Source organism: Phyllostomus hastatus, unplaced genomic scaffold, assembly GCF_019186645.2.
Source record: "Phyllostomus hastatus isolate PE091 unplaced genomic scaffold, TTU_PhHast_1.1 phas_contig_495, whole genome shotgun sequence".
Lineage (NCBI taxonomy): Eukaryota > Metazoa > Chordata > Mammalia > Chiroptera > Phyllostomidae > Phyllostomus > Phyllostomus hastatus.
Genome location: NW_025333895.1, coordinates 9646356 through 9669251, shown reverse-complemented (window position 1 = coordinate 9669251; position 22896 = coordinate 9646356). Strand labels below are relative to the sequence as shown.

The following is a 22896-nucleotide window of genomic DNA, read 5'->3' as shown; positions in this document are numbered from 1 at the left end:
CTGGGTTTTCGTGACATTCTTTTAGGCATCACCACTGCACACACTGGGTCAGGGAGCGGTGCGGTGCGCTTCCAGCTTCTGGGGCGGTGGGTCAGCGCGCAGCCGCGCACGGGCCGCGAGGGAAGGCACGCGCTCGGACACAGGACGGGCTAGGCCTGTACAAGGTGGCGGGCGGGCTGAGGACAGTCCCGAGCCAGGGATTGGGGAGGCCCATCCCGGGCTGCATGCCGGAAGAGGCGGAGAGGAGGAGGCTCGGTCGGACGGAGTCTGGAGGAAAAGCAGGGAGGCAGCTGGGAGGCCACAGAGCCCCCTGCGGAGCGGCTGCCAGTGCGGGGGGTCAGGGTCTGCGGTCGGGGGAGGGCAGGGTTGGTTCCGCGAAAGGGATCGAGGAGGAAGGGAAGGGCAAGACGAGGAGAGCGGGCGGGGCGAGGCTGCTAGGAGTGGGCCCTGCAGCAGGGGTGACTCAGTCCCCTGGGGCCACAGGCTCTGGTGGTGGCTGGGGAAGGACAGGGCTTCAGTCTCTGCTCCGAGCCCCTCTCCCCACTCTCAGAGACCCCAGGGCCCTGCCTCTGCCGGAGCGCCCTGTGGCCCTGCCCAGCCAGCTCAGCTCTGGCCCGTCCTCAGCCGCTCTGGTCCGCGCCTGGGTCCAGCAGGGGCCGCCCACCAGGCAGCAGGGCAGACGAACGGACGGGAGGCCCAGGGTGGGCAGTCTCGGGCCGGTGGGCTTCCCTCAGGCCTTCCCGAGCAGCAGGACCCCTCAGTGTCCTCGGCCGGGCTAACTGGGCAGGTGGGCGCCTCCGGGGGCCTCACACCACGGTGCTGACCGAGGGATCTGAGAGGTTGAGCGGGCCCGTGATATCAGTGGGATGGTACTGCTGCAAAATAGAAATACACAGACAAGGCGGCCCGTTAGCCCGACGCTCAGGGGCGCACGCGGGGCCGGGGCGGGTGGGCCGGCCAGCCGGCCGAGCGGCGGGCGGGCGGGCGCGGCCTGGGGGAGGCTGGGGGCGCTCCTCCCCCTGACCCCGTCGTGCTCCGGGACTCTGCGTGGGCCAGGCCGCGGTCCCGTCCGTCTGTCTGTCTGTCTGCGGGGGGGGGCCAGAGCAGGGCGGGCGGGGCGTCTCAGCTCTCCCTATGACGGGCACACATCTGCAGCTGGCCCTCCTCCCTCTCAATAGCGCGTCGCGGCAGCACTGTGTCTTTTTGGTTTTGCAAAGCGCCGCGTCCACCCCCGGTGCTCTATAAATGAGAACCAACAATCAATACCCGCCGGCCCCGCTGGCCGCCAGGGACCCCAGCCCTGAGCGCCCAGTGCCACCCTGGCCCGGACCGGCCACAGCACAGGGGCAGAGGATCTCAGCAGCCGGACCGACCCCACCCATCCCGACAGAGCCCCCCCACCCAGGCCTCCCTCCGAGCGGGCGCCCAGCCCGAACCAGGGTGGGAGCCAGGCTGCCCTCCCCCACCCGACCCCCCCAGCTGGCAGAGCCCCCAGTCACCCCGCAGGGAAGGGCCAGTCCCGGGGCTGGCCTGGGGACAGTGCCTGGTGCCCAGGGAGGCTCGGGCGAGGCCTCCGGTGGGGGCGTGTCCCCGGAAGGGCACTGTGAGTTTCTGAACTGCGCCTGGACCCATTAAGGGGCGTGCCTGTCTGCTACAGGGGGGAGCGGGGTGGCGGGAGGGCTCAGTGCCACCGTGGGAAGTGGGCCATCGCCTGTGGGACTTCGTGTGCCTCCTTGCAGGTGCCCGCCCAAAAGCACTGTCTGCTGGGGACACCTGCACCCCTGGACTGCTCCACCCCCACTACCCTCTTGTGCTGGGCACCTGCCCTCCTCTTCCTGCACCCTGGGCGGTGCCCCTGTCTCAGGCCCTCCCTGCTTTCCCGGGCTTGGGTGGCCCGGCCTGCGCTCCAGCCCCGCTGACCCTCACTGTCCCCTACTGTCCTGGTGCCCAGAACCTCTTGTGAAGAGGAGCTAGCCAAGCCTCAGGGTCCTCGCCTGGGGCACCCTGGTGGCTTCGCCTTGACTTCAGATTGCTCTGGCTGTGTCCCGGGGGTCCCCCCTCTTCCCAGGCACTGCGGTGGGTGGGGAGGTGCTGCGAACCCACTTCCACCTTGGAGCTCAGCTCCCGTGGGGTCAGGGCCAAATCTGCCCCAGGACTGTGGGGCATCTGCTGGCCCAAGGGCTGGCTGTGCCGGTTCGGGGTGGCCCTGCCCCTCCTGAGACTGGGGCGCCCGTGGTGAGGCTGGGTACGCCTCAGGGGCTTTTGGCCCAAGCAGCACAGCCAGCTGCAGCGACAAGCTGCCCAAGGCAGGAGGGCGGGGACTCTGGGCTCAGGCGAAGGCCTGGCTGTGATGTGGTCCTGGGGGGGGCGGGGGGGCTGGGGGGCAGGAGCTGAGGGGCCGGTCTCCTCCAAGGAGGCATCCCCTTCCTGGGCCTCTGTCTGGGATTCTCCACGCTCTAAGCTCTTTGGGCCAAGCCCACCCCCTCTCAGGGCCCCCGGGGGCTGCTGGCACACCTCCTGCAGGGCCCTGCTCAGCCTGGGGTGGGAGCTGCCCCCTCTGGTCCCATCCGCTCCCCGCCTGACAGTCCCCTGTGGCTGGGGGCCTGTTCCAAGTGCAGGCCCCAACCGTCCACCCAGAGGGAGCCAGGCCCGGCCCCCAGCCCCGGCCCACACAGAGACCACATGGAAGGGGTGCAACAGGCATGGCTCCGGTGAGACACGAGAGACAGGTGTCTGGGTGGCGGGCCGGCAGCCAGACAGATGGACGGATGGGACGTCCCAGCCGCCCCTCTCCGCGGACTCCGCGGGGAGGGGGAGAGGGCAGCGGGCCCGACCCGGAGAGGCTGAGAACGGACGCAGCAGTGAGGTGGTGTGGCCTCCCGACGCGCGAGGAGCCCCGGACGCCCGGGCGGCCCCGGGCACGGCCCGAGCGGTGAGGCCGACGGGCGGACCGACAACATGACACAGCTTCAGGATGGCGCGTGGCGTCATGGCATGGGCGGGGCGGACTGACGCAGAGACACATGGGGAGGGGGCCCCGTGCGGGCCGGCCGGAGAGAGGCCCGGGGCCGGAGAGAGAAGACCTAGTGCGCGGGCGAGTCGAGATGAGGGCAGAGGCCACGGCGGGCGGGTGCGGTGGGGTGGGATGATGAGGGGGAGAGGGCACGCCTGATGCACGGGACACAGACACGGAGGGCGAGAGAAGAGTCGGAGACGGGGGGCTGGGCGTTCTTCCCCTTACCGTGTCTTTGGAGGACCTACGTCTCTTGAAGCTGGAAGCCAGGGTGGAGGTGATAGCCCTAAATGTGGCTTTCTTTTTAGGGTCGGGCTCTGCTCTACCACTCTTTCTATCCTAAAATGAATATGTATAGTGATTAGACAGCTAAGGGGCACGGCCACACCTGCCCTCGCCTGCTCCTTGGGGGCCGCTGCCCGGCCTGGCCCCCGCTCGGGCCCTCGCTCCTGCCTGCCTCCCTGCGCTGGGCCGCCGGCCGCGCGCAGGCGGCCTGGGCTCCGGGTCGGGTCGGGTCTGACCTGGCTCGCGCTGGGGCTGGGCTTGGGGGGTCCCGTCTGGCTCTCTTCCTGGGAGGTCCGCTCGGCTCCCTGGCTCCTGGGTGGCCCTGGTTTACAGGCATCCCAAGGAGGAGGGTCCCCCCCAAGCGCCGGAGGAGTCGCCCCTCGGGCCTGCCGGCCATGCTGACCCCTGGGGGGCACACGGAGATTCAGGAGGGGCCGAGGGGCCAGAGGTGGGTGTCCAGACGAATTGGAGCGGCAGGTAGAGGCAGCTCCTGGGACCCTGGCCTTCGGTCTGATGGCCAGGACGACCCTGTGCCCGCCAGTGAGAGCAGCGCCCAGGTCCCGAGAGCAAGAGTGGGCAGATGAGAGGTGGGGGGAGTCCAGCAACCCGCCCCCCCGAGGCCCGCCCTCTCTGCACTGCGAGCTTCTTCCCAGGACGCGGGCTCTGGGGAGGCGCCCAGAGAAAGAGAAGAGATGCGGCAACCTGGGCTCGGGCCGCAGGGCAGGCGCCAGGGGCCTGCCCCGCCCCAGGAGGGCTGCGGCTGCCCCGGGTGCGGCCCGGGCCCCGCTGGCAGCGAGTTCCCGCAGACGCGGGCAGAGGCGCCGGGCTGGGCCAGCCAGACCGCTTCAGACCGGAGCGATGCAGCACAGGACGCAGCAGGGCAGCGGGGACCGGGGCCCGGAGGTCGCTGAGGAGGGGTGTGGGGCGGCGAGGGCAGAGTGCATCTGAGACTCACGTGCTTCCCCCGGGGGGGGTCCCTGTCTTACCCTGCCTCAGTTTGCCTTCCTACGGAATGGGCGCCGGAGGGCGACTCTGCAGACGGAGGGGCCGGGCGGAGGCCTGGGGCAGGGTGCGTGGCCCCCCTCCGCCTGGCTGGGCAGTGGGCGGCCACCTGCAGGTGGTCCCCCACTGGCGCCGCCCGTGGCCGTGGCTCCTGGCTCCAGCCCTGCTCCCAGGGGCTCCAGGAGCCAGGGCCAGCGCTCCGGCCTGTCGGGGTGGAGGAGGACAGGGCCAGGCCGGGCCGTGGGCTCCAGGCCTCGCAGGGTGGCCCCCCCTACCTGCAGGTTCTTCCTCCACACGTTCACCGCGGCGAAGGCCAGCTGCATCTGCTTCCGGCGGGCGTCCTTGTGCCGCTTGTAGGCGATTTCGATGAAGATCAGGAAGATCCCAGCCACGATGCCCCCGGCCACCAGCATGAAGACCCCTGCGGGCCAGGACCCAGCGCCTCAGACGCTGGCTAAGCAGGCCGCAGGCCCCCCGCAGAACCCACCCATGCCAGTGCCATCAGGGGTGTTGAGGCGGAGGCGGAGGCGGAGGACGCACCTGCCATGTTCTCGAAGGTGAGGGTGGCAGGGGCATTGCTGCGCGAGTCGCACTCCTGGTACCTCACCCACGTCTTGTCCAGGTCTTCCATAAAGCCGTTCTCATGAGACCTGGGCGGGCCAGGAGTGTGGTGGGGGTGGGGCCTGGGTGCTGCGTGTGGGCTGGGCGTGGCTAGGCCTGAGCAGGGAGGGCGGGGCGAGTGAATGGGGCCGGGCGGGAGGTGTGGGTCTAGGGGACTGGGGTGGGGCGAGGCGGCGGTGGGCCGAGTGGGGCTGCCCCTGCTGCAGGTGCAGAGGCTCTGGGGGAGCAGAGAGGGCGTCGGGGCTGCAGATGAGGCCGACTCACTTGAGGATGGACAGAGAGACGTTCTGCTTCCAGGGGCTGTCCTTGCGCATGCCGATGCCGAAGCCGGAGCGGAAGAACAGCTCGCCCGTGGTCACCAAGTCGCACTTCTGCGAGGCCTCGAACTCCAGCACCGCCGAGTCCCAGATGAAGGCGTGCAGTTTGCTGCAGGCAGGGGCAGGGGTCACGGGAGCCCCGCACAGTGCGTCTGCCCTCAACCCGCACGTTCGCGCTCCTTCGTCCTGCCAGCCTGCCAGCCTCCTGTCCGTCCCCGCCCCCCGGTCCCATCCAGCCTGGACACTCGCTTTTCCTTTCAGCGGGGACGATCCGCCTGGTGCAGCCCGCCCCTCCGTGGTCCCGCGCGGCCCCGCCCCCTCACGTGCCCCGCGCGGCCCCGCCCCCTGCCGGCCCCGCCCCCTCACTTGTCCCGCACGGCCTGGATGGCCTCGGCCGCGCTCTCGTAGTTGTGCTTTTCCATGTGTCGGTACATGGTGCTCAGCTCCACCTGCCGCCGGAAGTAGATGTCCACCGAACTCTGCTTCACCGTCGCGTAGATGAACTTGTCCGACGGATTCCTCAGCTGCGGGGTCAGAGGCGGGCTCGCGGCTGCTCCCCAGCCCCCCCCCCACCCCCAGGCACACCCCCGCGGACCTCACGACCCCCCCCCCCGCCCCCCGGCAGGGCCGGGCCTCACCCGCGGGTCGTTGATCCCCGTGATGCGCTCCTCGGGCCGGTCCAGAACCAGGAAGGCCGCCAGGTTGGCGGTGTAGGAGGCCACGATGATCATGGCAAAGCCGGCCCACACCATGCCCAGGATGCGCGCGGAGAAACTCCGGGGGGCGCCTGTGAGCAGAGGTCCGTCAGCCGCCGGCTGCAGGCGCGGGGCGGGGCGGGGCCTGGCATAGCCTCACCTTCTCCGATGCCCGAGTTCAGCAGGACGCCCCAGGAGAACCACATGGCCGAGGACAGCGTCAGCGCGTCCTCCTCCTCCTCTTCGCTGTTCACCTTGAACCGGCCGAAGGGGCTGCAGGGCGCAGAGGGCGGGCGGGAGAGGGCGGGAGAGGCAGCCGCGCCCCGCCCTCGCCCTCGCCCGCTCCGCCCGCCCCGCAGGTGGATGTGTCCGGCCCCCGGCCGCGCTCACCTGAAGCGGTCCAGCAGGTACAGCATCACAGCCACCACGTGCACCGACAGCCCCACGAGAAGCCACAGCGTGCTCTGGAAGGGCTGCATGAAGGAGTCCAGCGTGCTCCGCGGGATCTCCTGCGGGTGGGCAGGCCGTCAGCGGCGCCCGGGGCCTCCCAGGACCCCGCCCAGCCCACACGGGCCCCGGCCCACCTTCTTGACCAGAATGGTCAGGCCCTGGTACTTGAAGGGCTTGGAGAACTCGATGTACTGTGCGCGCTCGTTGTTGATGGTCAGCGGGGCCACGATCATGTCCGCCTGCCCGCTGAGCAGCTCGCCCATCATCCCGTTCCACTCCTTCTTATTGCTGTTATTCACCTGGGGGCGACACCGCCGGTGGGGACGCGGACACCGCGGGCCCCAGGCCCGAAACAGGCTTCTGCTCTAGCGCACCTCAGTGTAGGCGGCCCCAGACCGCTTCCAGCCTGCTGGCCCCGCCCACCCCAGACTCCGCCCAGCCTGCAGGCGGCACAGGCCCATTGCCCTGCCCCCAGCAAGACCCCTCCCATGGGACCCGTCCTGCGCGGGGTCCCACAGCGACCCTCGCGTACCCGTTCCTGTGTGCCGAACTTGCCATCAGCCACCAGGTGCACCTCGTAGGTGAAGTTCATGGTCCGCGCCAGCTTGATGAGCAGGTCGATGCAGAAGCCGTAACAGCACTGAGGCACCGTGTGGCGTGCTGGGGGAGGAGGGGTGGTGACCTCGGGGCTTCCCGGCGAGCCGCCCCCGACCCCGCGGCCGCCCCCGCGCCCCGCGCGCCCCTGCCCCCACTCACGGCTGCCCGGCGACGTGTCGTTGGGCCCCGTGCAGATCACTTTCTTGACAGGATCCCCGTTGACTGTGAACTCCTCCTTGCACGTGCCATCGCTCAGCGTGGGCTTGACGTACACGAAGGGCTCCTGGTGGATCGTCACGATCTGGGGGGGAGGGGGCGGGGAGGCAGAGACCCAGCCTGGACCACCTGCCCGCAGCTGCCAGGGGTCGCTGTCCTCTTCACAGCGCCCAGACTCCCCTGAAGGCCTCCAAGCCCCAGACCTGTTCCCCATCCTGCCGCTGCGCCTCTCCAGCCTCGTCCCCCCAGCCCCCAGCCCCGCCCCCGCCGCCAGCACCCTCCCCTCAGGAGGGACCCTGTCTCCCCGCAGCACCCACGCCACCTCGGCATTCGGAAGGGACATGGCCCTGGTGAAATGTCCCATCTGTCGGGCACCCTCTCTGACGTCTCAGGGATGAGGAGCTCCCGGCCCCTGCCCGGCCCCTGCCCGGCCCCTGCCCCCTGAGCACAGGAGCCTGTCCCCTGACATCCGAGCAGGACCCAGGGCCTGCGGCTGCCCTCGTCTGACTGCCCAGCCTCCCCAGCCTCCCCAGCGGCGGGTCCTTGTCTGGTCACCCATCCTCCCTCCTTTCCTCCACCCCCTGCTGGTGTGGTCCTCTCTCCCACTCCCACCTCTCCAACCCAGGGCCTCCTGGGGCCGTGCTGGGCCTGTCCCCGTCCTTGAGGGGCCTGTAGACTGGGGCCGGGGTGGGGGGACAGGTTCCTGCAGAGGGGGCTGAACTAAGCACAGCGTGCTGGCGAGGGGCTTAAGGGCAGGCGGTATTGGAGCTGAGCCTGCAGCGAGCAGGGGTCTGGGAGGCACCCTCTGGGCGGGGCCCGGAGGCGGCTCGGCCTGCAGGGTGGACCGGCCTGAGCCTCAGCAGCGAGGGCAGCGTTTCGGCTTTCTGCTGGGGGACTGGGAGCTCCTGAAGGGGCTTAGTGCCCGTTTGAGCTTTCACCACGCTTTCCTCTGAGACAAGCAGTACATGTTTGTGCCTTTTAAAAGTCAGTGGGAAAAATGGAAAAAGCTGGCAGTCTGGATGGAACCATCCGGCCGTTGGTGTTTGGGGGTTACTGTCAGAGTTTTCAACACATGGTGTCCGAACTCTAGGGAGCAGGGAGGTGACCTGCAGACAGGGGCTCGGGGAGAGAGGACACGGGGGCGGGTCCAGAATGCACATGAGGATGACCGAGAGGCACGGAGGGCCCGGGACGCTGCGGGCTGGTGAGGAACTAAGACAGGGCCTGGTGCTGGTGAGCATGAGCAGGGCCTCTCCAGAGAGCACCCTCGGGGGGCCCAGGAGAGAGCCCCGAGGAGCTGGGGGAGTCGAGCCAGCCAGGGGAGAGGAGCTGTGAGGGCGAGGCCGCCGGGGAGGGGCCCTCGGAGGCCCCGGGGAGAGTCCAGGAGAGAATGGCCCACCATCACCAGAAGGCTGCAGGCAGGCCAGGGCTGAGGGGCAGGAGGACCCGGTCACGGCGTGGGGCCGTGGGGCTGGAGTGGGGTTGGCTGGGACCACCTGGGGGCGGGACGACAAGCAGTGTGGAGGTTGTGTCTCTAGGACCAGAACTCAGGACGGAGCGCCAAGGCGGACGTCCTCAGAATGACCACCATCTGGCTCTCTGTCCCCCCCGTAGCTCATTCCCAGGGGAGTCCTGTCCCTCACAGCTCCCCTGCACTTAAGTGGAGCTGGGTCAGCAGGGGCACCGGAGGGAGACGGGGGACAGGGGCCGCCTGCTTCCTCTCCCCTCCCCAGCCGCTCTCCGCGCTCCCCTGCGGTGCCTCGTGCATGCGCGGGCAGCCAGGTGCCAGTCCTGCCCCCACTCCCTTCAGGTGCTTTCAGTGGCCTCGCTGTGCCCTCCCCAGGGCGGGAGGGGTTGGAAGGAGTGTCCAGGGTGTGGGTGCTGGGCAGGGCGGCGGACCCCACCTTCAGCCGGGTGGACATCTGGTACCCTCGCGGCTTCTCCGTCTCTCCGCCCGGCCAGATGATCTTCCTGTCGTTGGGGATGACCTGGGGGTGGGAGTATGAGATGGAGGGTGGCCACGCAGGGGTCTTGGCCCCAGGACCCTAAGGCCCCAGCCCCCACCCCCTCATGACCCCCACCTACGTGGGTGCCGTTGTAGATGCCCACTTGCACCAGTTTGCGGTTCTGCAGGTTCATGATGCTGTAGTTGGCGAACTTACGGTCCCCGTCCTCGTTGAACTCCACGCGGCCGGTCACGCCGTCCGCGTACTTGGAGGACATCAGCACTCTGGGGAGGGCGGCGTCAGCCCGGCTGCTCAGGCGGCCCCCTGCCTGGCCTCCCGAGCAGCCCGGGCCCCGCTCTCTGCCCCGGTCCCTGTCAGGCCCGGGAGCTGGGAGCCCGGCGGGCGGCAGGCCGACCTGCCTGCACCCGCTGGACAGCACGGCTGCAGCAGCAGAGCGGCTCCTGGGGGCCAGGCCCTGCGCTGAGGGCTCTCTCCGTGGGGCGGGGTGTTCAGTCCTCACGGCGGCTGCCCTCGCTTTTCAAAGAGGTGGACGCCCAGAGAGCGCACCGTGGCCTGTTTGCCAGCGAGTGGGTGGGACAGGGTTGAGGTCCTGCCTCTCTGCGCGTGTGCACCCGTGCGTGTGCCGTGGCACGCCCACACACCTGTGGGCGCGTGTGATCCTTGTGTGGCATGCACCCCCCTGCCTGTGTGTGTGGCATGTATGTGTGTGGCTCACGCCTCTCAGAATCCGCATGCACACGGAGCCTGCACCTGCGGCCACGTGTCTCCTGTCGTGGGCACGGGGACCGTGGCTCCTACATGCAACCCAGTGCTTGCTACTCAGTTGAGGGATGGGGTCTGGTGGTGGGCTGGGCCTGCCCACCCTGGGGCGTGGTGTCCAAGGCGCTGGGAGGTGACTGCTGCCCCACATGGCCATCCGCCTGGGTCTGCGGCCAGCCCTGGCCCTCTGCGTCCCTGGATGCCTCGTCTGCACGCCTGGGTCTCTGGCAGCGCCCAGCCCCCGCCTGCAGCAGGAGCCCCCTCCCGTGGGCTGTCAGCCACCATGGGGAGTCGGGTGGGGTTTCAAGCTGGTTGCAGTGTTAGAACAAGGGGCAGGAGCCCCTTGTGGAGGAAGCGACATTCAAGACATGGGTGCGTGCTGGAAATGGGGCAGATGATTAGCACGGCGGAGCCGGTGCTGGAGGGGAGAAGAGAAAGGGGCGAATGGCTTGAGTGACTGTATCTGTATTTGTGGGCAGCAGGCTGAGCCGGACCAGCTGAAGAGCGACTATTTACACCTCCTAGAAGCTCCACCCACTGACTGCGGTCGGTTCAGCCCCGCTCAGGAGCGGCCCGCTCACTCCTACAGCCGACGCGCTTTCCTCTCCAGAGGCCACGCCCATTCCCAGAGCAGGTCCCGCCCACCTCGTCAGCGGACCCACCCATCTCTTCAGCGGTCCGCCCACTCCCAGAGGAGACTCACTTGCCTCTTCAGAGGCCCCGCCCATTCCCAGAGAAGGCCCCGCCCACCTCGTCAGCAGCCCCGCCCACCTCTTGAAGAGCGGCCCGGTCTTCCAGATGTTGGTGTTGCCCACGCAGCCCCGGGGCGGGTCGGTGATGTTCTCCTTCTCCAGGAGCTCGTGCACCGCCTGGGCCACCACGCCCACCGCATCGCTGATGTGGGCCGACTCGTTCTTGCCGTTGATGAGCTGCAGCCCGATGATGCCTGGGACGAACGTCCGCTTAGAGCCCGTAGGGGGAACCCCGCCCGCCGGGACCCGGACAGGCCCAGCACTCACCATCTGGGGCGTAGCGCAGGGCGTTCCCCGAGATCTCGCGCTCCCCCACCAGCCACACGTACCCCGAACCCGTCATGTTCAGCATCGCGGCTGCGCGGTACACGGTGGCAGCGTCGTCCTCGCTGTGGGGCAGAGGGAGGTGACGGGCCAGGACTCCAGCCCTCCCCCCACCAAGGCCGGCGGGCGGCTGCCCCGCTTCCCAGGTCCTCCTCCAGTCCCTGCGTCTCCCGAAGCCCCTCACCTGGATGGGCGCCCAGAAACACTGCAGGGTTACAGGGACCAGCCCCGCCCCCAGCCCGCACCTGGGCCCGGGAACCCCACAGAGGTGAGACGGGGTGGGGCCCAGGCCCCCAGAGCTCCTCAGGCCTCCCTCACTGGTCTCCCCTTGCCGCGCAGGGTCAAGGTGATGGGAATGGAGGTGGATCATTATTGACTGATCACTTAGTCACCGGGAACTTTATCTTTTAAGCGCTTTATGTGGACTATTTTCTTTACTTCTCACAAGACCCCTATGCAGCAGGCATTACTACCCGTGTGTCGGGAGGGGAAACTGAGGCACCCAGGACGCACGAGGGACGGTAAGGGGCAGAGTCAGGTCTGTGCCCAGACGGCTCGCCCCGGTGGCCCTGAACAGCCACATGCCCTCTGGTTCTCCATGTCCACCCAGGAAATGAGCGGCTGGGAGCTCTCCCGGGCACTCAGCTGCTGGCGGGGCCCAGCGTCCGGGGACCGCCCTGCCCTGGGTGTCGCAGCAGAAGCCACAGGAAAAGACAGGAGGGCTGCTGCTCCAGGCCCTGGAGTCTGCGCGAGCCCTGCGCTCCACCCGCCTCCCCCGGCTGGGACCGCTGGCGGGACAGCACAGGCCTCACCTGGCAGGCAGGCAGGCGCGCGTGCTCCCGAGATCCTGGAGTGTCCTCACCCCACGGAGGAGACCCTGTGGACCCAGTCCCCTCGGGACAAGGACCCTCGGCCCAGCGAGGCGGTGGGGTTGTGGGGCCACTGGGAGTCCTCCCCCACTCCCACCCTCCCTCTCCTGCCGGCCGGACCCGCCCCAGATGGACCTGAACTGCAATAGACACTTTGTGGCCCCAGGACACGGGCAGCAGGGTGCAAAGGGGCTGGACAGGTGGGCCGAGTGCTCTGTCATTGTCACAGTGGCTGCCCCTGGAGACCAAGGTGGCCCTAGGCTGTCTGAGGGGTCGGCCCCGAGTTTTCTCAAAGATTAGCCAATGCAGAAAAACAAAAGCAAAAAAACAAAAACTGAGGCTCAAGCCTGCAAACCAAAGCGTTGCTGGTTTGATTCCCAGTCAGGCCCCCAGTAGGGGGCGCAGGAGAGGCAACCACACACGGATGTTTCTCTTCCTCTCTTTCTCCTTCCCTTCCCCTCTCTCTAAAAATAAATAAAATCTTCAAACGGTTTCATGGAAATAGCTGCCTGCAGTAAGAACTGTTCCAGGATGACAAAAAGGAAACGTCCAGAAATGAATTCTCTGCATTCAGCAGAAAGTTGGCCAAAAATTAAGCTCAGTTTGATGGGATCTCTCTGCAAAATGTGTGAGCCAAGATGTGCCACGCTGGTGTGTCAAGATCTAGAAGACCGGTGCTGGCCGCTGCTGCCTGGGGACAGTCAGGGACAGCCTTGCCGCCCCGGGCTTCTGCAGCCGGGGGTGCCGGGCGCTGGTCTGCCGTCTGCTGTGGGATTCTGGGCTCTGGGCGCCGAGGAGCCTGGCGTGTGCGGGGCGGGGCGCCTGCTGGCCCCGGCAGCCGCGAGGCCTCACACAGACAGGCTCCAGAGGCGTGCTGGTGGGCGTGTGGCTGCTGTGGGTGCTGTGCCTCAGTGGGGGTGTCCCCGCCTGTGTGGGGTGCATGCACGCACGTAGCGTGTGCTGTGCTGTGCACGTGATTCTGTACGTGCACGCCCATGTGTGCACTGTGTATGTTGGTGTGGACTGTGTGCATGCACGATGTACATGTAAATAGGTACATGTATGTATTTGTATGTGGTGGGTGGTGTGTGCATAAAACAACATGGGTGTGGTATCTTTATGGTGCCTGCATGTGAGCATGTAACACATTGTGTATGATGTGTGTGCAGCACACACACACGTCTATGGGTGCATGCATGATGTGTGCACATGTACATGGCATGTGCACAGCGTGTTCGTATTTGTCTGGTGTGCACGTTCTGTGTGTGTTGTGTATGGTGGGTACACAGTGTGTGTGTGTGTGGTGTGTGTGCAAACATGTGATGTGTACATGAGTGTGGGAATGGTGTGAATGTGCTGTGTGCCTGTGCACATGTGTACACATGTTTGGGTCTCTCGGTGTGTGAGATGCATGCATGAGTGCACACATGGTATGCACATAATGTGTGCGCAGGTGGTGTGCATGGCGTGTGCTCATGTGCATGTGCCGTGCACATAGTGTGTGTCTCTCTGTGCGCAGTACACGTGCAACTGTCTGCTGTGACCATGTCCCCTTCTCTGGGCTGACCTGTGTTTTGGAGCTGCATCTGGAAAACTGGTCCTTGACCTTGGGGCTAGCGACAGAGGATGACACCCTCTCAGCCTGTGCCCGGCAACCTTCCCCACCCAGGCCTGCAGCGTGTGGGGTGGGGCTCGTGTGACCAGAGGGAAACCCTGCCTCAGGGCCCGCCCCTCCGTGGGGGCTTGGGTGGGGTGGGGATCGTGTGTGGCTTCTCCGTGTGGCTTTCTGGCCCGAGTCCTGGTGAGTACGATGTAAGGATTGGTCAGGTCAGGTTCGGTGTGACCTTGTCTTTTGTAAATGTGCCCAGCAGTGGACACCTACGTTTTGGGCAATGGGTTCTTTGGTCTGCTCTGCCCTGAATGGACGGACCTTCGGGTCGCTGGCCGACTGTCCAGTAGCCCATCTGCCCGCCTGTGGGTGCACCCGCCCGTCTATCCTGCACCCCAGCACCTTCTCCCAGTCTCCCTCAAGCGCCGTGAGGACAGGAAGTGTAAAAGGAGCAGGGAAGTGAAGGAGAGGGTCTGGGCGGGGCTTGTTCTGGGAGGGGCTTTCTCTGGGTTGAGCCAGCTCTGGGCGGGGCTTGTTCTAGGTGGGGTTGTTTCTCTGGGCGGGGCTTGTCCCGGGAGGGCTAGCGCGCCCTCTGGCCTCCGCCCGCGCAGGTCCTGGAAGGAGTGCTTACTCCGCCGTGCGCGGGGTCGGACGGCCGGCACGAGCAAGTGGCTCGTGACTGAGACTCGGGTTTGGGTTCGCCACTGTAAAGCGGGACGGGGCAGCGGGGGCGGGATTAGCACCCTCTGTGGGCGGGAGTGCGGCTGCTTCCGCCTCCCAACCCCAGGAGTCCCGGTCCGCCAGACCCTGCATCCGTGGGGGGCGGGGCGGGGCGGGGGAGGGCTGCCGTCTCTCTGTGTCGGAGGTTTGTCCACTGAACGTGCGCGCGGACACCTGCCCTGGGGCGCCAGCGCTCTCGGCCCGCAGGACCGCAGCGTGCGGGGCGCGTCCGTCTGGGCGGAGTGATGCCTGTCGTTTCTCTGCTCTGTGGAGCTTCCAGCACCGGGACGGGGCGGACGGTGGGGTGGATCGCCCCCAGGTGCTCCTGGCTGGCCCACGAGGTGGGGCTCTTCCTCTGTCTTTCCCGCGTGGCCTAGATTTTCCCTTCTCAGGAGAGCCAGCCATTTGCAAACAGCGGGATTTTTACTGCGGCCGGTCCCTGAGGTTGAGGGGCGGGGCCAGGCCCGGTCCGTGGCGGCCTAGCCTGGCTCTCTCCGTCTCTAACTGGTTCCCTCCGCGCCGCCCACTCCGAAGGCTCCAGTCCTTCCGTCCTTGCACACTAGCCCCTCTTTGCTCTGGGCCTCCCACCTGGGCTCACTGGCACACCGGCCGGTCCCTCCTAGGAGCCCTCTCCCTGAGCCCCGCTGCCAGAGCACACTGTCACCCCTCTGTCACCGGGGCTGACCTCGCCGCCCTCAGAGCGGGAGCCTGTCCACGCCGCACCCCTGCAGCCCAGCTCAGGGCAGGTGGCGGTGGGTGACGGTGGAAGGCAGGAAGGACCCAGGGAAGGATGGACAGACAGAGGGCGTCCCACCTGCCGGGTCGCCAGGTGTCTGCAGCAGGGGCTGTCTTGGGCGAGGGCACTTGGGAGCTCAACTTCCGCCCCGTGGTGACCCCAGCCCTGGCCCGAGGGGCAGCCTCACCTGGCCGAGAGGATGATGACCCTGGCCTCCAGCTCCCGCGCTTCCATCAGCAGGGCCGTCACGTTCTTGGTCCCCGGGTCAAACTGCAGCACCTTCTCCGCCTGTGGTGTGAGCGGGAGCGTCAGCGGGTGGCCGGGGCAGGAGACATAGCGCCTCAGGGGCGAGAGTTGGGCCGCAGCCACTAGGAGCCCCGAGGCTGCCGAGGCCTGCGCCTGCCACCTGCGCTGTGCGCCTGCCTTCCTGGCTCCGGGCCCGGCCCGGCCTCGCTCCTCCTTCCTCCGGCCCGCCGGCTGGGCTGGGCCGCGCCCTGCTCTCCTCGCCTGTCTCTGCGCCTGCCACGGCTGTCCTCTCTGCTCGGAGCATGCAAGCTGGAGCGGGCCTAGACCCAGAGAGCGTGCAGCGCCCAGGAACTGGAAGAGTTTCGGAACAACTGGGAGCCGAGACGGGGCCGACTGTGCCAAAACCACGGGAGGTCCTCGCAGGCCTGATTCCACAGGCCCTTGCAGAGCGCCCGGACCCCAGCAGGCAGGCGGGCGGGCGGGCGGGCGGCTGCACGGGCGGGCCCCCTCCTGGGTTCCGCGAGGAAACCCCGGGGGTTCCAGAGATTCGCATGCACTTCCCGGAGAGCAGCTCCTTCTGCGGCGTGCCCGCTCTCGGGCGCGGGCCCGGCCCTGGCTGCGACGGCGGGGCCGCGGGGACCCCCGCGGCCGCTCCTGCCCTCTCCTGCCTGTGGCTGCCTGCCTCACGACCTCACTCTCTTCACTGCTCGGGCCTGCGGCTCGGCCGGGCCGGAAAGCGGCCCCAGCGGCCGAGGCGCCAGAGGCCAAGGCTCCCTAGTCGGTGGGTGGCGTGCACGTCCATGCATATATACCTTGGGTCCGCGCTTGTTGTCATAGGACAGTTGGTCGAGGTTTTCATAGTTCCTTTTTTTACTCTGATGAATAATGTGCACAGAGAAAATATGCAGACACAGAAGAAGATTATAAACGGTTGAAAATGACGGCGCCAAAGCAATCACACCACCTCCTCGGCACGTCTGCAGATGGGCACGTACCTGGAGCTCGCAAACACCTAGGCCCGGGGCGGGGCGGGGGCCGGGCGATGCGGGGCGGGGGGCGCAGGGCCACGGAGGCTCCCGGCCGCGGAGCTGTGCTCTTGGAAATGGTCGCACTCGGGAGAGAGGGAGACCCTGTCCGCGCCCGTGCCGGACGTGTCCCTTTGGGGTCCCACCTGCCGCCCCCACTCTCCTCATGCACCTGCCGTGTGGCCCCACCCCACGCCGGTCCTGAGTGGGAGGTGAACGGCCCCTCCCCATGCTCTGCCCCTATGCCCCCTCCCCCTCGTGTCCTCCCTCCGACTGTCTAAGCGGTCCCTGTGTCCTGTTCCCGCCGCCCACTGCTGTGCACACCCCGCCGGCCCACGGGAGAGCGGGAGGGGCTCGTGCGCATGTGTGTGTGCATGCTCACGAGTGTGTGAGCTGGTGGGCGAGTGTGCCCGTGAGACCCGTGCCTGCGAGGGGGTGCCCGGGAACCCCAGGGGAGGCTGTGGGGAGGCACATGGGGTCGAGTCTGTAGTGGCAGGTGGGGAGGGAGTGCACTCGACCGAGAGAGCATGCACGTGTGGCTGGGTGTGCAGGGGTGTGTCTGGTGAGTGTGTGAGTGTGCACTGGGCACGTGGGTTTGTGCAGCCCTGGGTGGGTACAGCAGGAGGGGGCGATGTGCCTGTCGGGCTCGGGGGTGCTGTCTCCAGAGGGGGGTCCTCACAGGGCACTGGGAGCCAGCCCTCCCTCCCCACCTCAGCCAGTCCCCACAACAGGGACCCCCGGGACCCTCTGGGGCTGCTCTCTGGCTTCACCGCCCAGCTGGCACCCCCTGCTCCCTTCAGGGCTCTGTGACGCCTTGGGGCCCCGAGGTGGCTCTGAGCTTGGAGAAGCCCGCTCTGCCTGCCCCGAGAGAGCATGCTCCCCACCACCCCAGGTCTGGTCCCCCCAGGGCCCTCCCAGCCTGGCCTCCCTCCCTCTCTGCCCGGCTTGGCCTCCACCCCACCGGGGGGCCTGTGACCCAGGGGCTGGGCAGCAGGGCTCTGGACGGGCCAAAGGCGCCCTCGGGGCCTCTGGTGAGCACCTGCCCTTCCTCAGGCTGGCAGTGGGGACGGGGGTCTCCTGGACCCCCAGAACCACCTGAATGGTCCCTGGGCAGCCCCACGGAGAGGGGCCGGGGCAGGGTGGCCAGCGCGTCCGCGGAGCAGGTGTGTGATGGTCTCCGAGAGGAGCCCAGCCCTGCGGCGGGAGGTGTGCGGGGGGCAGAGCCCAGGCGGGGCTGGGGGCCGCGTGTGTCAGTGGACGGGGCTTTGCGGAGGGTGGGCGGTGGGCTGCTGTGAGGTGAGGGGGTGCGTGGGGCAGGCGAGGCCCGCGCAGGGACGTCGAAGGAGTCACGGCGGGGAGGGAACCGGTCCTTGGGGGGTGGTGTGGCCCGTGACCACCATGCCTGAGGCTGTGGGGGGCGGGGCGGAGCGCCCGAGTCCTGGGCCTGGTGGGGGGACTGGGGGGGGGGTGGGAGCGGGTGGGCCGCGCCGCGCGGCCCTGGAGGGGCGGGGGGGGGCGGGGCGGGGTGTTTGCGGAGCTCCAGGTGGTCCTGCCCTCGCCCCGCAGGGACTGACACGAAGGAGATTTCGACTAATGGCAAAAGCGAGTGAAATGAGCCGAGGACAGGCTGGGGCGGGCGCTCGCCAGACGTGGTGGTGCGGACCATGCACGATGGAAAGAGAAGTGTTCACACACGGGCCACAGACACAGCGCAGGCCGCTGCTCCTCCTGCTGCGCAGGCGCCCCCCGCCGCGGCCCGGGCCTCACCTTGGACTCGCGCTCCTCCAGCAGCGTCTCCAGGCGCTTCTGCGCCGCGCGGCCCTCGTGGTCGTCGCTGACCAGGAGGATGACGTGGTTCCAGCTGTAGACGCGCATCATCTCGAACCAGACGCTGGACTGGTGGGAGTAGGGCGGCACGGTGCGCAGGAAGCTCAGGTGGATGCTCTGCGGGGGGCAGGGGCGGGGCTGAGGGCCGCGGGCATTGGCCGGGAGGGCCTCGCGGGTGGGGGAACCGGCCCGCCCCTTCACCACGGCCGGCCGGGGCTGGGCTTTGGGCCCTGCCCGCCGTCCCTGCGCACTGGCTGGGGGCGAGGTGAGCGGAGGGAGCAGGCGCTGCCCTCCCGCGGGGAGGTCCGCTGTCTGTCTGCGGAGGCAGCGGGAGCGCCCCGCTGGTGCCTCCGCCGACCCGCGCGCCTGCTGTGCTCCTCTGAGCCCTCCGGGTTGTTTTCCCATCTGCCCCCTCTTCCTGGCCTCAGGACAGTGCCTCGGGGCCCCAGTAACCCCTTCCCTTCTGTCGGCCACCCGCCTGGCCCAGTGGTCGCGGGAGGCTGTCCTCGGGGTCTCAGGGGGGGTGGGTCTGACCGGCTCTCCCGGCCCACATGTTGGGCCGGGGGTGGCTGTGGTGGGACTGTGAGTGTGGCTGGGGTCGAGCGGAGGTCTGGCCGTCAGACGGGCCTTGTGCTGGACCAGGGGGCGGGGCCAGGTCTGCATCCAGGCTCGGGGCACACGCGGGGCGAGGGGCGGGTCCCCCCAGGCCCTCCGGAGAGGTGGGTCCCCCTTTGCACTGGGGGAGGCAGGTGCCCGGAAGCGGGGAGGCAGCAGCTGGCGGGTGCGGGAAGGAGCCCCCACTTCTCCACCAGCCAGAGGACCGGGGCTGCTCCCCTCTCAGGGGCCTCCTGCTGGGGTGCACGTGCAGCCGCACGTGGGGGGGGGCACGTGCATGTGTGTGAGACTGTGGGTGTGCACGGGTGTGTGAACGATGCGTGAGTGTGCACGCGAGTGGGGTGTGGGGGCGTGTGTGGCGTGCGTGCGTGCGTGCAGGTGTGAGAGACTGGATCTGTCTGTGTCTGAGGGTGTGCACCCTGTTGTCGGGCATGCGCACAAGTGGGTGTGTGTGTTAAGGAGGCTGTGAGTGTGTATGGGTGTGAGTGTGTGGGGAGCGTGCACAAGTCCGTGTGCTCCAGTATCGCCCTGGGTTCCCGGAGCCCGGAGCCGCTGGTCTGAGCGCTGTCCCTGTCCTTGCCCTGCCCCCCGCGGCTGGCCGCTGCCGGCGGCCCTGGGCTGCAGGGGCCGGGGGTGTCAGCACGGAGCAGGGCGGCCGGCCCGGCCGAGGGGTCCGGCTTACCTTGTCTGAGTAGATGGACATGCGGGTGGTCAGCCCCAGCACGGGGATGCGGTAGAAGCCGGCTGTGTAGGAGACGGGGGTGGGGGTGAAGTGGTCATTGGGCGTGGGTGGGTGACTGACCAGGATGGCGTACACCTGTGGACAAGGGGACACGGTCAGCTTGACGGGGGCGGGCTGCGTCCCTCACTGGAGCCGCATCCTGCTGCGGCAGAGGCTGAGCTCGGCGGGGGGGGGGGGGGGCTGCCACCTGTGCCTGCACAGCCACAGGCGCACACCCGCGAGGCAGGACCCTGCAACCGCCCCCTTTGATACCCTCTGATGCCCTCAGGTCAGAGGCCGGACAAGGCTGAGCCCGTTTGGAAGGACACGCAGGGGAATGACAGGCCCCTCTCACGCCCCCCACGCTGCAGGGGTGGCCGCGATGTGCACGCTGAGACCCCGACGGGGAGGGCGAAGGCCTGTCTGCTGGCCACACAAGACCCCCAGAGTGGGCCGGGGGGAAGGCTGGTGCCCCCGCTCAGACCACCCAGCTCCGAGCTGGCGTTCCGGAGCCCAAGCTGCAGCCAGAGCGGTGGGGTGAGGGGCTACCGGGGGCCCATCCCTTTGTTGGTGGCTTCCAGGAGCGGGCGAGCTCGCTCGGTTTGGGCAGGACGCAACGCCCCGGCACCGGGTGGGGTGGGGTGGGAGGTGGCCAGGCCTTCCTGCGTGGACCAAGCCGGGCCCCCCAGGCAGGGGGACGGGGGTCAGATAGCGGGGTGGGGGGCACCGTCCTCACGTTAGAAGGACCTGGGTCTGCCCCAACTCTGCCTCCCCTTTCTCAGCCGCCTGCTTCTGCAGAGGGTGGGGCGGTGCGCCCGGCCCCGGACGGCTGGGCGCGGCCGCCACGCTCCCACAGAGCCTGCCCCACCCGGCGTGATGGCCAGCGCTGGCCCCTCTGCCCATAGGGCGGGTGCTCGCTGGGGAGACAGCCCCCTCAGACAGCAACACTGTGAGCTGGAGGAGGGACCCTCAGCAGGGGGTCCCGGGCTACTTCCTCCTGTGCCTCCCTCCCACACAGAACACGTGACAGGGGCCACTGGCCACACGAGTGCCGCTCGGGCGTGGGAGTGGCCTGTGAGCAGAGCTCTGGCCTGGCTTCGGCGGGTGAGCTCTTTGGGTGGGTCCACCCCACCCCGGCCCTCACTCCAGTCTGCACCCAAAGGTGCCCAGTGCGTGTTTGCATGAGCGTGTGTGCGGCATGCGTGCGCACACAGTGTGACCCCGTGTGTCTGTGTTCCATGTGCACCCGGATGGGTGACTGGACCTGGTGTGGGCGAGCAGGGGTTTGCGTGTGCACTGGGGGGTGCCAAGCGGTGTGTGGCGCACGAGCGCGTGTGTCCATGGATGTGCGTGGGGTGTACGCGCAGTTGATTGTGTGCTGCTGGTGTGCACGTGTGTGCTCGTGCAAGGCCCCGCCCCTCTGCACAGCCGCGGCGCGCGGGGCGCGTGTGTCTGGAGCCGAGCGCGGAGAGCGGCGGCGGCGGCGGCGGCGCTGCCTCTTACATAAAGGGCTGCAATGCGGCGGTCCTGCAGCCTCATTGGAATTCGGCGGCGGCGCGCGCGCGCCCAGGGGCGGACAGTTCCCACAGCGAGCTCCGGGTCGTGTCCTCCCCCGCGGCGCGGCGCGGCGCAGCGCGGCTCCCGGTGCCAGCCGCCCCCGCGCCGCGCCCTGCCGCCTCCCACACGTGGCCCCCACTCCTACCCCACGGCACACTGGGCTGCGACGCCTGGGCACTTCCCACCCCGGGCAGACCTGTGGCGGGGACGCCGGGAGGGAGGGAGGGCGGATCTGGAAGCGGGAGCAACGGGGGCCCCAGGCGCCATCCCGGTGGAAGCCGCGTGGGCTTGGGGCTGGGACAGGCACCTCTGCCGGGAGCGCGCAGTCACCCGGCTCACACACGCCGTGATGAAACGCACTACCAGATGCCTGTCACTTATCTGTGCGTCCTGGCCAGGGCCTCGAGCCCTGGGACCCTTCTGAGGACGCGCTGCCCTGCGGGGCGGGCGACCGTGTCTGGGGGCCAAGACGGGGCATCCCCGGCCCGGCGGCTGACCTGGGGGCCCCTCTTGGGGAGGGGCGAGGGCCAGGAGTGGGGGACGAAACGGGGACGGCGGGAAGGCCGGAGGGCCAGGGCGGAGGGTGGGGGGAGGCGGGGGGGGAGGGGCGAGGGCGCGCGGCGAGCCCCGGGGCGGGGGAGGGGGCGGGGGCGGGCACCTGGCCGGAGATCAGGTCCTCGCACACGGACAGGGCCATCTGGATGGCGTTGGGCTTGTGGGTGACGGAGGTGGCGTTGAGCTGGATCTTCCAGGAGCCGTGCCGCTTGTTGGCCTGGTTCACGGCCTCGCGGAAGACCTGCTCGTGCTTCCGCGTGCTCAGCACCGCGCCGATGTTGACGATCTTGGGGTCGCAGGCGGCACGGGCGAAGGAGCAGGAGAAAAGCAGGGCGAGTGTCAGCAGGTGCATGGTGCTCATGGGCTCCGGGCAGCGCCCTGGCTCTGGGCAGCGCGAACGAGGGGCTCTCGGCGCATCCCCAGCGGGGCGCCCCGGCCGTCCTGCGCGCGCCCGATCTGGCGGGCGAGGGGCGCCACCTCCCCGGGGACCTTAGGCCCTGGACGTCTTCGGGAGGGAACGGAGCACCCGCGCCTTCGCCCGGCTGGGGCTGTCCTGGGTGCGCGTCGGGTTTTCGGCCCCGAGCGAGCGGCGCTGTCCGCGGTGCTGAAGCAGGTCCCGGCGTGGCTCCCGCCGCCTTCTGCCAAGTGGGCCCCGCGGAGGAGACTCCTCCGCGGGCTTGGAGGGTCCGGGTCCTGGCGCTGCGGCGACTGCGGCAGCTGCGGAGCCTCGAGCGGGACCCAAGTCTCTTACCCCTCCCGCCGCCCCCGCTTCTTAACGCGGAGCCGAGGGAGGGCGCCTCCCGCGCCGGAGTGTGCGCCTGCGTTCGTGTGAGCGTTTGCCCGAGCGCGGCGAGCGGGGGACAGTGTGTGCGCGCGCGCGCGTCTGTGGAGGGGTCGCTGGGACAGAAACCTGGGCTGTGTGGGACCTGCAGGGGGCTGACTTGCGGTAGCGTGCCGTGTCACTGCGTGCAGCCTCGTGTCTTTTAACGTGGCCGAATTTTGCGTGCCAGGTTGTGTGTGTGTGTGTGTGTGTGTGTGCACGCGCGTGCACGCATGTGCACGAGCCCCACTCATAGTCAGTGGTATTCCGGGACCTGACTTGGGCTGGAGGTCCAGGGGGCGGCGAGGCCCTCAGCAAGTCCCTCTTGGGGGGGGGGGCAGTGTGGCTCCCGGCCCCAGAAGGCTTGGAAAAGGGGAAGAGACACCATTCGCCTGGCCGTGCCACCTGGGCTCGCCCGAAGGGTTGAAAAGAACAGAAGGGGTGACGGGGGCCACCCCGGGACCTCCCACCGGAGCCCGGGGTCTGGACCCAAACCAGCGCGGGGGGACCGAGGCCGGCGGTGGTGAACGTGTAGGAGCCGGGGCTAAGTTCAGACCACGGGAAGCACTTGCCCCGCGAGGCGCCTGCCCTCCCCCGT

General features: G+C 68.7%; 1 protein-coding gene across 9 annotated transcripts; it reads right to left on the bottom strand.

Annotated features, from left to right (window-relative positions):
* Nucleotide 1: 1 nt before the first annotated feature.
* GRIN1 (glutamate ionotropic receptor NMDA type subunit 1) lies at nt 2–22477 on the bottom strand. Of its 9 annotated transcripts, none has more exons than XM_045845956.1 (21): nt 21582–22475; nt 19328–19462; nt 17971–18147; nt 15991–16053; nt 15120–15220; nt 10942–11063; nt 10694–10868; nt 9282–9426; nt 9101–9184; nt 7140–7281; nt 6916–7043; nt 6518–6682; nt 6324–6442; nt 6094–6206; nt 5877–6025; nt 5605–5762; nt 5186–5347; nt 4841–4950; nt 4576–4721; nt 3242–3352; nt 2–875 (listed from the first exon to the last, which is right to left on the bottom strand). In XM_045845956.1, exons 1-21 carry the CDS (start codon nt 21837–21839, stop codon nt 807–809), a joined length of 2832 nt encoding a protein of 943 aa, XP_045701912.1. In that variant the 5' UTR covers nt 21840–22475; the 3' UTR covers nt 2–806. The 9 variants fall into 9 exon arrangements, with proteins under 9 accessions (XP_045701912.1, XP_045701917.1, XP_045701915.1 ...); XM_045845955.1 differs by lacking the exon at nt 2–875 and adding an exon at nt 986–1239 and having other exon boundaries at nt 21582–22476; XM_045845961.1 differs by lacking the exon at nt 3242–3352 and having other exon boundaries at nt 21582–22474.
* Nucleotides 22478–22896: the final 419 nt, after the last annotated feature.